The sequence below is a fragment of the Xyrauchen texanus genome, chromosome 28 (assembly GCF_025860055.1).
Source record: "Xyrauchen texanus isolate HMW12.3.18 chromosome 28, RBS_HiC_50CHRs, whole genome shotgun sequence".
Classification (NCBI taxonomy): domain Eukaryota; kingdom Metazoa; phylum Chordata; class Actinopteri; order Cypriniformes; family Catostomidae; genus Xyrauchen; species Xyrauchen texanus.
In genome coordinates, this window is record NC_068303.1 from 12,100,874 (window position 1) to 12,116,185 (window position 15,312).

Here is a 15,312-nt window from a genome sequence, read left to right on the forward strand (position 1 = left end):
GGAGGCAGACACAGGATGAGGATCTAGTCGCAGCGGAGGTTTATTTAGACAATGAGGGTAATACAGAACATGAACAAAAGTAAACATCCACGATGGGAAAAAGATAAACAAAACACGAAAGGCAAACAAAGGGTTAACGGGAGGCATAAACGGGTATAACAACGGAGAAGTAACAATGATGGAAGCATGGGAAACAGGCATCAACTTACAACAAAGACCGACCAGGGAAAGGAGAAACAGACACGGTTAAATACACAAACACAATCAAGACTCAACGAGACACAGGTGGAAACACTGATGAGTGCAGGCAGTGACGTGGGCCGGGAATTGTGGGAAATGTAGTTTTACGCTCGGACAGTGAGACTACAGGCGGACAACAGGGAAAACGTGACATAGAGCAGGAGCAGTGACAGGTGAGACGGAAAACACGGAGCAGACCAGGAAACATGACATAAACGTGATGGGTGAAAACAGAGAACATAGGACAGACAACACCGGAACGTTACAACAGTACTTATGCAGAAATGTGTATCCAATTCATTACATATTTAAAATATTTATTAACTATGGATTTATACTTCCTTAGTGTTCTCATAAACACTTCTTTACTACTGTTTTGAATCAACTAAATTACATCAGTTGGGTATGACTGACAAGTTATTTACTAAGGATAAAAATTAATAATAATAATTAAAAAAAAACATTATCACCCTGCCTATATATGAAATTATTAAAATAAGTTATTTATAAAATAACATCCTATTTAATTGTGGCTTATTAATGTATTAATAATGTAGGAACAATCATTTATAAATGATCAATTAACTACAAACTAATGCTTTACAAATACTTTATACCGTGTAGTTATTATAAAGTGTTAGCAATCTATATTAGCCTATTTACAAACACAAATAATCAAACAATCAGTATTGGATTAACTATATACCACTGACAAGTGCAAAAAGCGGGTACATTAGCTATTTAGTTGGTGAATTTCACAGTGTTATAAAGCACTCTGGCTGTTGCATTAAATTTGTCAAATATTTTAGGTTATTGCTTTTTATTTTTTTTTTTTTAATTTTCATTAATGGTAAAAAGGCAAAACAAATGAACTGAACATTTGAATTCTGTCAACTGTAATATTTTTATTTGATCAATTATTTTAATTCAGTTAACAACGAGTGTCTCAACTCATCGTTGGTGTGTGGGCCAAACGCTGACTGTTACAATAACAGTGGAAACTACACATGCTCTTGTTGGATTGGTTATAATGTGACAAATATGAATGAAACAATTAGTAGCAGTAACCCATGTACTGGTAAGCTTTGGATTCATTGCTTTTTTTACTGTTTAAAGAGATTGTTAATTGGACCATTAATGCCAAACATTTGCTGTTACCATAAAGGAAGCTACTCATGCTTAAAAAAATATTTAATCTTTAGGTTGTTGCAAAGTGTGTTAAATAATTTCTGTTCATACATTTTATTTAATATTTCTTTCTTTTTTCCAAGATGTGGATGAATGCCAGGTCAGTTCATCTTTATGTGGTCCAAATTCAACCTGCAGAAATATAATGGGAGGTTTCAGTTGCTCATGTTTGGATGGATTCACTGCAACAAACACAAATCTCACTATCAGCAACAATAACACATGTAGAGGTACAGAAACTGTTGTATTCTCAAATCTGATTTGTTCATTCATGCCAATCAATTTGATTGATCTTGTTTTAGAAACAACACTGCATAAGATATTTAGGTTTTTCAGAGAATGTATTTTTAACATTTGTGTTTTGTCTTGCTGTACTGGCAGTTTTTATAGTCAAAACAAATGAAAAGAAAATCTGTCAGTGATGAAGTAATCCAAAGTATTTAGAATAAGTTACTGTGTTACAAATGACATTTTAGAGCATGTATTCTGTAATCTGTAGTGGAATACATTTCAAAAGTAACCCTTCCAACCCTGGCAATATGACAAAATGTCCTTAGATTTGAATGCTGATCAACAAAGAATTCAGTTTTCAGGATTCAGGCAGTGTCCCCTTCAGGAAAACACATTTGTCTTTCATAGAAAGCAATTTTTAGCCAAATCTCCACTTTGATGACAAGTTTCAATGGGAAAAATTAGATATTCAATACATTAACATCTTTTATTACTTCAAAGAAAATACAAATGTTTATGTTTGCAAGGCATAAAAAATAGGGCCAATGATTTTTTTCCAGCCCTAATTCTGCTTTGTTTTCCCAAATTCTGTTTTCCATTCATTTTTTCTGAATTCAATGTTTAAAATATACAGAAGAATGTAATCAAAAATATGACTAATCAAATGAATTCATAAAGAGTTCATGGTCAGTTGGCCATACTTACAGTTGAACAATGTTAATAAAGATATACTTAGGCATATATAGTTCTCACTTATATTAGGTTAAAATGCTTAGCTAGTCATTAATTAGTAAGTGCTTTATTATGACATTTATTAAGCATTCATTTATTTAATAATAAGTGTTCCTAAAACATTAATATGCACATACATTACTTATGCAGAAATGTGTATCCAATTCATTACATATTTAAAATATTTATTAACTATGAATTTATACTTCCTTAATGTTCTCATAAACACTTATTTACTACTGGTTTGAATCAACTAAATTACATCAGTTGGGTATGACTGACAAGTTATTTACTAAGGATAAAAAGTAATAATAATAATTAAAAATTTCACCCTGCCTATATATGAAATTATTAAACAAAAATTAATTTGCTAAAGTGAATAGAAATAAATAACATCCTATTTATTTGTGGCTTATTAATGTATTAATAATGTAGGAACAATCATTTATAAATGATCAATTAACTACAAACTAATGTTTTACAAATACTTTATACCGTGTAGTTATTATAAAGTGTTAGCAATCTATATTAGCCTATTTACAAACACAAATAATCAAACAATCAGTATTGGATTAACTATATACCACTGACAAGTGCAAAAAGCGGGTACATTAGCTATTTAGTTGGTGAATTTCGCAGTGTTATAAAGCACTCTGGCTGTTGCATTAAATTTGTCAAATATTTTAGGTTATTGTTTTTTATTTTTTTTTTAATTTTCATTAATGGTAAAAAGGCAAAACAAATGAAATGTACATTTGAATTCTGTCAACTGTAATATTTTTATTTGATCAATTATTTTAATTCAGTTAACAACGAGTGTCTCAACTCATCGTTGGTGTGTGGGCCAAACGCTGACTGTTACAATAACAGTGGAAACTACACATGCTCTTGTTGGATTGGTTATAATGTGACAAATATGAATGAAACAATTAGTAGCAGTAACCCATGTACTGGTAAGCTTTGGATTCATTGCATTTTTTACTGTTTAAAGAGATTGTTAATTGGACCATTAATGCCAAATGTTTGCTGTTACCATAAAGGAAGCTACTCATGCTTAAAAAAATATTTAATCTTTAGGTTGTTGCAAAGTGTGTTAAATAATTTCTGTTCATACATTTTATTTAATATTTCTTTCTTTTTTCCAAGATGTGGATGAATGCCAGGTCAGTTCATCTTTATGTGGTCCAAATTCAACCTGCAGAAATATAATGGGAGGTTTCAGTTGCTCATGTTTGGATGGATTCACTGCAACAAACACAAATCTCACTATCAGCAACAATAACACATGTAGAGGTACAGAAACTGTTGTATTCTCAACTCTGATTTGTTCATTCATGCCAATCAATTTGATTGATCTTGTTTTAGAAACAACACTGCATAAGATATTTAGGTTTTTCAGAGAATGTATTTTTAACATTTGTGTTTTGTCTTGCTGTACTGGCAGTTTTTATAGTCAAAACAAATGAAAAGAAAATCTGTCAGTGATGAAGTAATCCAAAGTATTTAGAATAAGTTACTGTGTTACAAATGACATTTTAGAGCATGTATTCTGTAATCTGTAGTGGAATACATTTCAAAAGTAACCCTCCCAACCCTGGCAATATGACAAAATGTCCTTAGATTTGAATGCTGATCAACAAAGAATTCAGTTTTCAGGATTCAGGCAGGAGGTGTCCCCTTCAGGAAAACACATTTGTCTTTCATAGAAAGCAATTTTTAGCCAAATCTCCACTTTGATGACAAGTTTCAATGGGAAAAATTAGATATTCAATACATTAACATCTTTTATTACTTCAAAGAATATACAAATGTTTATGTTTGCAAGGCATAAAAAATAGGGCCAATGATTTTTTTCCAGCCCTAATTCTGCTTTGTTTTCCCAAATTCTGTTTTCCATTCATTTTTTTCTGAATTCAATGTTTAAAATATACAGAAGAATGTAATCAAAAATATGACTAATCAAATGAATTCATAAAGAGTTCATGGTCAGTTGGCCATACTTACAGTTGAACAATGTTAATAAAGATATACTTAGGCATATATAGTTCTCACTTATATTAGGTTAAAATGCTTAGCTAGTCATTAATTAGTAAGTGCTTTATTATGACATTTATTAAGCATTCATTGATTTAATAGTAAGTGTTCCTAAAACATTAATATGCACATACATTACTTATGCAAAAATGTGTATCCAATTCATTACATGTTTAAAATATTTATTAACTATGAATTTATACTTCCTTAATGTTCTCATAAACACTTATTTACTACTGGTTTGAATCAACTAAATTACATCAGTTGGGTATGACTGACAAGTTATTTACTAAGGATAAAAAGTAATAATAATAATTAAAAATTTCACCCTGCCTATATATGAAATTATTAAACAAAAATTAATTTGCTAAAGTGAATAGAAATAAATAACATCCTATTTATTTGTGGCTTATTAATGTATTAATAATGTAGGAACAATAATTTATAAATGATCAATTAACTACAAACTAATGCTTTACAAATACTTTATACCGTGTAGTTATTATAAAGTGTTAGCAATCTATATTAGCCTATTTACAAACACAAATAATCAAACAATCAGTATTGGATTAACTATATACCACTGACAAGTGCAAAAAGCGGGTACATTAGCTATTTAGTTGGTGAATTTCGCAGTGTTATAAAGCACTCTGGCTGTTGCATTAAATTTGTCAAATATTTTAGGTTAATGCTTTTTAATTTTTTCAATTTTCATTAATGGTAAAAAGGCAAAACAAATGAAATGTACATTTGAATTCTGTCAACTGTAATATTTTTATTTGATCAATTATTTTAATTCAGTTAACAACGAGTGTCTCAACTCATCGTTGGTGTGTGGGCCAAACGCTGACTGTTACAATAACAGTGGAAACTACACATGCTCTTGTTGGATTGGTTATAATGTGACAAATATGAATGAAACAATTAGTAGCAGTAACCCATGTACTGGTAAGCTTTGGATTCATTGCATTTTTTACTGTTTAAAGAGATTGTTAATTGGACCATTAATGCCAAATGTTTGCTGTTACCATAAAGGAAGCTACTCATGCCTAAAAATATTTAGGTTGTTGCAAAGTGTGTTTACTTAATATTTTTTATTTTTTTCCAAGATGTGGATGAATGTCAGGTCAGTTCATCTTTATGTGGTCCAAATTCAATCTGCAGAAATATAATGGGAGGTTTCAGTTGCTCATGTTTGGATGGATTCACTGCAACAAACACAAATCTCACTATCAGCAACAATAACACATGTAGAGGTACAGCAACTGTTGTATTCTCAAATCTGATTTTTGAATTAATTTATGTTGATTTTATTGGTAGAAATAATTGACCAAATCCTTTGTTTTATACAAATGCATGTTTAAATCAAACTATTCTTTTATTTCTCTTTCTTTATCATAACACCCTTTAATGAATATTTTAAATGTAATTTAATCTACAAAATGTAATCTAATTTAATGTACTTGTAATCAGATTACAGAATTCATATTACGTGTAATCGGTTACTTCTGAGTACTAACTGTCACCTTCATTAACGGCAAACCATGCACTATTAAATGTGATTCATAAATAGAAACTGTTTACATTTTCAGATGTGGATGAATGTCAGGTCAATCCATCCCTTTGTGGTCCAAATTCTATTTGCACAAATACAGTTGGAGTTTACAATTGTACATGCTTGGCTGGATTTACTGCAACTACGGAAAATCTCCCCATCAGCAAGAATAACACATGCAAAGGTTGGTTCTAGCTTCACATCAGTGTGTAATCTCATCTTCAATGATTGTAACTGATTCACCAGTAAATATGTGATCAGAAGACATAAAACTCGTAATACTAAAACATAAATTTCACAGTGCACTACTCACCTCAATACTTACTTCTATTTTTATTCAAATGGAATGATTTTACTATACAACCTACATTATGGCCCTTCTCTTCAGTCTTTTCCAGAAAGACATGCAATCATTTGCTGATTTACATGTATATTGTTGTTCTCTGGAAACACATTTAACAAATACTTTTATAGGTAGTTAAAACAATTGTTCACCCAAAAATTCAGTAATAATTACTCGACCATATGTTATTCCAAGCCCATTTGATTTTGCTCCTCTGTGGAACACAAAAGGAGATGTTAGGCTGAAATTAAGTCCCAGTCACCATTTACTTTCATTCATGTTTTTTTCCATACAATAAAAGTGAATGGTGACTGAGACTAACATTTGCCTTACATCTTTTTGGTTCCACGGATGAAAGAAAGCCATATGGTTAGCAAAAACATGATGGTGAGTAAGGGATAGGAACCCCTGTAATAAGTCAATGCTCTCCAGTTGCATAAATGCATATTTGGATTTTAGAAATGTTTGCATGATTTTTCACTCTTCACCCCAATCTTGCCAAGCATATAAAACGGTTATAAAACGCTGGCCTACAAAATGTATTTTCAATTACAAGAATATCTTTTTGTGGTTTGACAGCTTTAATGAAACCTCTTCAAGGCACGCAGAGTAACTGCATAATAATTTCTAATCGTGCATTTTGCGCAGTTACACCAGCTTAATCAATGTGACTTTTTTCCTTCTTGATGAAGTACAAACACCTTTGTAATGTTTGTGTATGATGACGACTAGATCCACAACTTAATTTGGACTTTGCTTTGTCCTAATATCCACCATTAGCTTCAGTAAATATTATATCACCCTCTTATAGTCTCCCAATGTTATTACACCAGACCACATTAAACAGAAGGCTTTACAGTGAATTGGAAAACACACAAGTTGGGCTTCTGATTTAAATGTTGGCTAATTCTAATATATTGATGCCTCAAAAACCAATCGATAAAATAACGTGATAATCAATGATCGATATTTTATGACATGCCTAACAGTAACCCATGCATTATTAAGCATGTGATTCATTGATATGCATTATCTTTATTTATTTATTTTTTTCAGATATAAATGAATGTCAGATCAATCTATCCATATGTGGTCCAAATTCCACCTGCACAAATTATACTGGACACTATATTTACAGTTTTTTGAATGGATTAAGCAATGCAGGAATCCCACAACTCACCTTTACAATTAATGAGATATGCAATGGTTTGTTCTAGCTTCACATTTGCATATACTCTCAACTTTAATAATAGTAAACCATGCACTATTAAACATGTAATTTATTAATGGCTACTCTCTTTTTTGTTATTTAGGATTTTCAGATTTCCATGAATGTCAGGTCGATTTTTCTACACAAGCATGTGGTCCGGATTCTACCTGCACAAATAATATTGCAGGTTACATATACAATTTCTTAGCTGGATTTACGTCAACAATGTCAAACCTCACCATCGGAATTAATAGGACATGCAAAGGTTGGTTGTGGCGTCACATCTGCATATACTTCAACTTTAATAATAGTGGCTTGAGATTGATAAATTTTTACCCATCTATATTTAGAAAAGGTTCCAGATGATATATATATATATATATATATATATATATATATATATATATATATATATATATATATATATATATATATTGCATTTTTAAGACTTAAATAGGCCTGCATTTTGCACAATAGTATTTGACTCTTCTTATTTTTTAGCACAACTTTAGTAAAGTGTGAGCAACAAGGTCAATTGGCTAGTTGAATAAAATATCAGTGACTAAAAGTAAGAAAAGATAACCATAGAAATAAACATCAGAAACAACAGTGGCTCATCTAAGTTTCTGTGAGCATGAATAAATAATAATAATAATGTGTTAATTAGAAATAAATAATCCCATTCAAAGGGAACACTAAACACCATAATGGTGACTTAAAACGAAACACCATTTTCCCATATGCGGTGTGATATTCTAATTTCTTTTTTCACAGTAATTTGTTGTGTTGTGACAAAACAGCCTAGCCTGCACTGATTTAAGGTAAAATTCTGAAAACAGTATTTTATTGTAAGAAATTACTGTTAAATCTGGTAAATTCCTGGCAATTTTATACAGTGTAGCTTGGATACAAATTCAGTTTGAAATACAGTTTTAAGTTAGGGTTAGTTTATACAACTGCAAGGTAAATAATGTTATAGAAATCCTTTGCTGGACAACAACCAGTCTTATTAAATTTACATTTTTGCTAACGCCTTACTTCTGATTTCACATAAGCAACTTGCCAGTTTTTGAGAACACTTTACAATAAGGGCCAATTTGTAAACATTGGTTGATGCATTTTGTATAATGAACTAACAATGAAAAATATTTTACAGCATTAATCTAGGTTAATTTTATTGTAAATTATTGCTCATTCATTATATATTGCCTCATGTCATCATATTACTCTTCTAGCAATTCATTGGTTACTAGTTCATTTTAAGGTTGATTTTAAGATTGTATTAATTACATAATGCATTACATTGTTTGGTGCCAGATTATTTAGCAGAAATACTAAGACCTAACAAAACAGCTAGACTTCTTAGATCTTGTCATGAACTGTTGGCTGTTACAAGATCAAGAAGCAAAACCAAAGAGAGTCGCGTGGCACCATGCTAGGGTCGAATGTGTGAACGGCGAGCTCTGTGCACTTTCCTAGTTTTAATACTTTTTGTGTCATAAACCAGTGAGATTCGATACACTCTGTTTCATAACTGTTCTATGAAGACAATATGTCAAAGAATTCAAAATCCTCGGGCTCTGAAGACATTAAAAGACACTTAAGTGTTCAAGCTGAAGCCCCTGAAAAACAGGCTGAAAGTCTGGGACTCAATTTGGCCTGTTCGGTGAAAGAGATTCAGCGTCAAATGTTGAACATGTCTGTCGTTGCTGACTAGGAGTCGTCGTCTTCGAGGGAATTAGCTGACTTGGTGTGCTTTGGGAAAAGTTGGAAGAGCTTGAGAATCGTAATTGGCAAAATAATGTCAGAATTGTTGGAATTCCTGAGAACGAAGAAGGCAGAGATATGGTGAAATTCCTAGACGAGCTCTTCCCGAGTCTGCTCGATATAACAGACAATAAGCTGGAAGTTGAGCAAGCTCACAGACTTCCTGATCAGAGATTTTTAAAGGGAGACAGGCCCTGATCAATTCTGGCCACCTTTCTGAGATCATCTGATTAATATCTTTTGTCATGCGAGGCGAGGAGTAAAGGAAGGCTTTCTTGGAAGAACCACAGCATTTTCTTTTTCCCAGACTTTGCGAATTCGACAAGAGAGAAATGTGATCAATTCAAGCAATGCAAGAATCTCTTACATCAACGGAAGTTCGCTTTTGCACTGATGTTCCCAGCCAAATTGAGAATAGATACTAAGGATTATGCCTCCTATTGGATGGGGTTTGTTTTGTGGAATATTTCTTGCAAATCATTAGAGGGATTAGGGCATTTGTTTCACTCATGTAACAGCCGAATGGGCCAGCTCACCTAACATTCGTTTGAGTGCCCATGGAAACTGAACGGTCTTTTTTTTGTGCTGTTTCCGCTAGCGGCTAGAGTTTGTTTTGTGGAGGAACACACCTTCGGGACAGTGATGTAGATGAATCTACACATTCTTTGTGTTTGTTCTGCCTATTGGTTTGAGTTTGTTTTATAGATTATTTTCTGTTGAGTAATTCTGACTCACAACATTTTTATAAAAGCACCGGACTTGAGCAATCTGATGGCAAAGTTGACGCAGGGACTCTCGTAGGCGTAAATGGACTGTTTGAGTTTGGAGTGATGGACGCCGGTTGGCGCTCTCATGCATGGGGCTAATGCGCATGTTTTTTTTTTTACTGTTTTTTTTTTTTGTTCTGGGAGATGTTCGGGGGTTGATTGTTGCCCCAATGTTGGAATGTGGTCTTTATCATTTTATTTTTGACACACAATGTATTTTTTCTCATATGTCAAAAAGTCATATGTTATATGATATAGTGTTTCACCCATAAATGCATCCTCCCTTAAAAATTTGGGAAGATATGGGGTGGACATGTTTTCTTTAGTGCTGGCTCAAGTAAGAGCAGGAGAGTCATTACATTGATAAGTAAACATCTACAATTCAAATGTCTCAAACATTAAAGATGAATTAGGAAGAGTCGTTATTGTTTTAGCAGAAATTCAGGGGCAAAGGTTGATTTTGGCTGATATTTACGCACCTAATGCTGATGATCAGGGCTTTTTTATAGATATCGAAGGGATGTTGCAAGCCGCTAGCACCCCTCATGATATAATATTGGGAGGAGACTTTAGTCTTTTGATGGTCCTTGATAATAGTGATCAAAAGTGTGTAAGCCCCCTAGAGCAACATTGACACTCACAGGATGTGTACAAATCTTGGTCTCACAGATATTTGGACACTTTTGAACCCATTTGGTAGGGACTATATATTTTTTTCGTCAATCCATAAGATTTATTCTAGAATAGATATTTTTTATATATCTATGTCCCTCATTTCATCTGTTGTGGATTGCTCAATTGGAAAAATCTTAGTCTCAGATCACGCCCGGGTGAGTTTAGAGGTGTTGCCACATACAGAGAAAAATAAATCATATATTTGGAGCTTTAATGGATCCCTTTTGTAAAATCCTGAATTCCAACTAATGTTAAAGGCTGAAATCAATGTTTATGTGGAAATCAACAGTATCCTCTGTGGGTGTGGCTTGGGAGGCTCTTAAAGAGGTTTTTAGAGGTCAGGTCATACAGTATGCCTCTTTCATCATAAACTCCGAAGCAGAGAGGACTTGTGCAGTTGGAGAGAAATTGGATATTAAAATTGCAGAGGCAGAGCTGAAGCACCGAATGTAGTCTGATGGCCTCAGAGAACTGACCAGATTGAAATACAGATATAATACTATTTTGTGACGGAAGATGGAGTTTTGGCAATTTAGGGCAAGACAGTCATACTTTTAGTCGGGGGACAAAGCAGGGATACTTTTGGCTAGATATAAAAAGCAGAGTGTCTTTTTCAACAATTCCCTCAGTGAAATCTGCTGGTGGTAAAATATTTACCTCGGCCAATGATATTAATAATGCTTTTAAAGAATTCTATCTTGATCTTTATAGTTCCACATCTTTGTCTACTTAAGAGGATATAAGAAACTTTGTGGAACCATTAGAACTCCCCAAACTGACGACTGAGGAAAAAAATTATCTTGATTCTGAGATAGACTTGGAGGAGCTTGCCTCCGAGACCAGATGGCTTTGCCTGAATTTTTAGATATGCTTCAGAACCGGCTCCACTTTTGCAAGAAGTTTATATGGAATCATTAAAGAATGGAAAGCTCCTGCCAACCATGACACATGCCCGGATCAGTCTGATACTTAAAAAGGACAAAGATCCAAGTGAGTGTAAGAGTAACCATCCAACTTCCCTGATCCAGCTAGACGTTAAAATATTGTCAAAAATTTTGGCTAACCGATTAAGTAAAGTTATGACAACTCTTATACATTTAGATCAGGTGGGGTTTATTCAGGGCCGCAGCTTATGAGTTTCATCATTATTATGTGGTCAGTGGCGAATGATCAGACTCCGGTCGCTGCCATCTCACTTGATGCCAAAATGGCATTTGATATGGTAGAATGGGATTATCTTTTTAAGATTTTGAAAATATATAGATTTGGGAACACTTATATTGGTTTGATTGTTAATTTATAGACACACGGTAGCGGCGGTACAAACATATGGATTCATTTCATATTGTTTTACTCTACATAGGGGCATACGGCAGGGTTGCCCTCTTTCCCCATTATTGTTCTATCTAGCCCTGGAACCATTAGCAGCCACGATAAGAAAGGAAGATGACTTTCCAGGGGTGGTGGTGGGAGGTATGGTGCAAAAGCTTTATGCTGATGATATTTTATCATTTGTTTTTCGACCCTACTAGATCTATTCCTTGCCTCCACGGAATTATTCATTCCTTTTCTAAGTTCTCAGTGTACAGAGTCAATTGGTCTAAATCCAATGCTTTGTCTCTGACAGCATTCTGACCAATAATGGCTTTTCAGCCGGGCACCTTCCAGTGGCCCAAACAGGGCTTTTAGTATTTGGGCATTTTATTCCCAGCAAATCTGTCTGATTTTGTTAGTTAATTTTGACCCCTCAATAACCGGTGTGGGTAGGTAGACTTCATTACATTTATCTATGATCGGGAAGGTTACTGTTATTAAATGAATTAAATTCCAAAATGTAACTACCTGTTACAGTCTCTCACTGTAGATGTCCCCCTCTCTTCAAGTCAAGTCAATTTTATTTGTATAGCGCCTTTCACAACACACATCGTTTCAAAACAGCTTTACAGAATATCAGCATTAACAGACGATAAAACTGTAATGTCTATAAATTCGATTAATCATCATTGTGTAATTTAGATAAAATCCGATTTTTTAATAGTGTTTAAAAATAATTAAATGATAATTGTATTAATAATCCCAGTGAGCAAGCTGTAGGCGACTGTGGCAAGGAACACAAAACTCCATAAGATGTAGATTAATGGAGAAAAATAACCTTGGGAGAAACCAGACTCACTGTGTGGGCCAGTTCCCCTCTGGCTAACATTATGAATGTAATGTAAATATTAATTATGTATAGGTAAAATCATGGTTTAAAATTATTCAACTAAGTGTTAAGGGTCAGTGATTAAACATCGATTGTGTTTGAACTGTAAGATTAATGACCAAAGTCTTTGAAGTCCATCTTGATTAATTGCAGAAGTTCACATAGATGCAATTGTCCTTGTTAATTGGCTGATGAAGGCTTTTGTTGGCAATAGTTAGTCTAAGCATTTCATTTCAAGACCGTAGTCCATAAATAGACCGAGGTAATGCAGGTTGGAGTTGGCATCATTTCATCCTCTGAAGTCTGTCATAATAGACTGAAGTGATGTTTGGCTGGCACCGGCTGCATTTAGTCATCATCATTCTGCGACATGTAGCAGTGGAGTACAACATGAAGCAGGAATGGTGCTGGATCCAGCCGGTTCTGGTGACCTCAGGATAGGAGTCCCGAGGTTGAGACAGGGAAACAAATAAAAAGATGTAAGCGTAGATGCCATTTAATTTATTGCAGAGTTAGAGATCATGCTCAATGTTTCTGTTTTCTGGTTCCGGCAGACCCAACTAAAGCAGCCTAATTGTGGGTTGGAGGATAAATTAGGTGTATGCCTGGCTAAATAGATGAGTCTTTAGTCTAAAGCATCTCGAACAGTGTTTGGGAGACTATTCTCTTATTTCAAGCAATTTGATTGAAGTCCTTCATTTGGAATGGTAAGCGTCCCAGATTACATTTCAAAAAGTTACACGATTGACAAAGTTGGGCTAAGCCTACCCAAGGTTTTGTTATGTTATTAAATATTTGGTCTCAGATATTTGGCTCATTGGTCGTTTCCACCTGAGAGAGCCCCTCCCTGGTTTTGTATGAACAGGAACTTCTAGTCCCTATTTTGCCATTTCAAAGCCTTTCTATCAAACTGACCAGAGAAGTTACACCTTGTTATCTTGTATTTGCACTCAGTATGGACAAAAGTATCCAGAGAATTTAATTCAGACTAAATCTTTGTTTGTTTTTAAATCAAATGTATTTACTAATTTGCATATACTTGCTAAAAGGTGCTTGTGGCAGTGGGGGCGTGGTCAAGCGCCCGTCCGGGAGAGGAAAGCAGTAAGGGTGCTTACACCTGAGCTAAATTATGCCTAACACCTGTCTCTAATTCCAGTGAGCACGAGGAGAGCGGCATAAAAAGCAGACACAGAGCCTCCAGTCGAGAGAGAGAGAGCCCCACAAGCCAACCCAGTGCGCTTATATACTGTTTTGTATATAAGCAGCCGACGTGGTCTCCTGGCTGAGGAGGCTCCGGATGGCGTGCCGGTCCTCTGCCTGAGCCCGCATGATCTCGAAAAACCGGCGATCTTGGTCCTGCCTGAGCTCAAGCAGGGATTGCTGGTGGCTTTGATGTAACGTCGCGAGGGACTGGAGGACCTCCGCCAGCTGGGAGGACTCTATGGGGTGACCTTTCTCCATGCTTGGACGCGCTTGACCACGCCCCCGCTGCCACAGTGCTGTAAAACTAAAGTTATTATTAGTTATTATGTTAATGTGAACAAAGAAATGAATGTTTAATAAATGCTGTCAAATAATTGTTAGTTATTATTTCAATTTAGCTTTTGCGTTAACTAATGTTCCCTTTACAAAAAGCTTCACTATGATGCTGCGCGTTGCTAAACGCTTTGGGAACAATCCTGCATTGTGACCAGCTGTGAATATGTGTGTAACACGTCAATGAACATTGACCGGAATTTATTGCCTCAGCTGGTGAGATCATTAGATGCACCTGTGGCCAGGCTATAAATATAGGCGTCACCAGTGTGTCGTCAGATCCATTTTCTTCAGAGCATACTGTGTCTGTGTGTTTCACAAGCCTGTAAAAAACAAAAAACTTTCTTCCCTTTGTTAGGAGTTAGAAATTGTTTGGCAGTGCGCAGAACTTTCTTTCCTTTCTCTCTCTGCTCTAAGGAGATTTTATATATATATATATATATATATATATATATATATATATATATATATATATAAAATTAAAAGAGAGAAAATGTCGGAGAAACAGAGCAAACCGATGTTGTTTCCTTGTCAGCGTTACATAACTGACAAGGACACGCATGAGTTTTGTTTTGTTTGTTTGGGGGAAGAGCATGCTGCTCTCGCGTTGGGGCAGAGCGGGTGCGCACATTGTGACCTACTTTCGGTCAGAATGCTTCACGCTCGCCTTACTTACTTCCGAGAGCCGGCACCCACACTTCATTCATGGGGCTCTCGTATGGATCTGGCTGAGGAGTGAGAGACGGGTCCATCCCTTTCGCTCGCTCTCTCACCAGATCCGGCTGGTCCTTCACGTGATCTTGAAGTGTCCTCCGGCGCCTCTTCAGTTCA

General features: G+C 34.9%; 1 protein-coding gene across 24 annotated transcripts in view; it reads left to right on the forward strand.

The window, feature by feature from the left end:
- The window catches only part of LOC127622028 (adhesion G protein-coupled receptor F5-like), a 73,761-nt gene that overhangs the window by 11,854 nt on the left and 46,595 nt on the right, over positions 1-15,312 (forward strand). For 5 of the 24 annotated variants that reach the window (XM_052095893.1, XM_052095894.1, XM_052095895.1 and 2 more), the window contains 9 exons: positions 1,172-1,318; positions 1,512-1,658; positions 3,198-3,344; positions 3,538-3,684; positions 5,227-5,373; positions 5,535-5,681; positions 6,018-6,164; positions 7,380-7,529; positions 7,637-7,798. In XM_052095893.1, coding sequence (XP_051951853.1) covers positions 1,172-1,318; positions 1,512-1,658; positions 3,198-3,344; positions 3,538-3,684; positions 5,227-5,373; positions 5,535-5,681; positions 6,018-6,164; positions 7,380-7,529; positions 7,637-7,798 — 1,341 coding nt within the window. The remainder of the gene's footprint in view (positions 1-1,171; positions 1,319-1,511; positions 1,659-3,197; positions 3,345-3,537; positions 3,685-5,226; positions 5,374-5,534; positions 5,682-6,017; positions 6,165-7,379; positions 7,530-7,636; positions 7,799-15,312) is intronic. The other 19 variants (XM_052095903.1, XM_052095906.1, XM_052095911.1 and 16 more) reach the window with 17 other exon arrangements.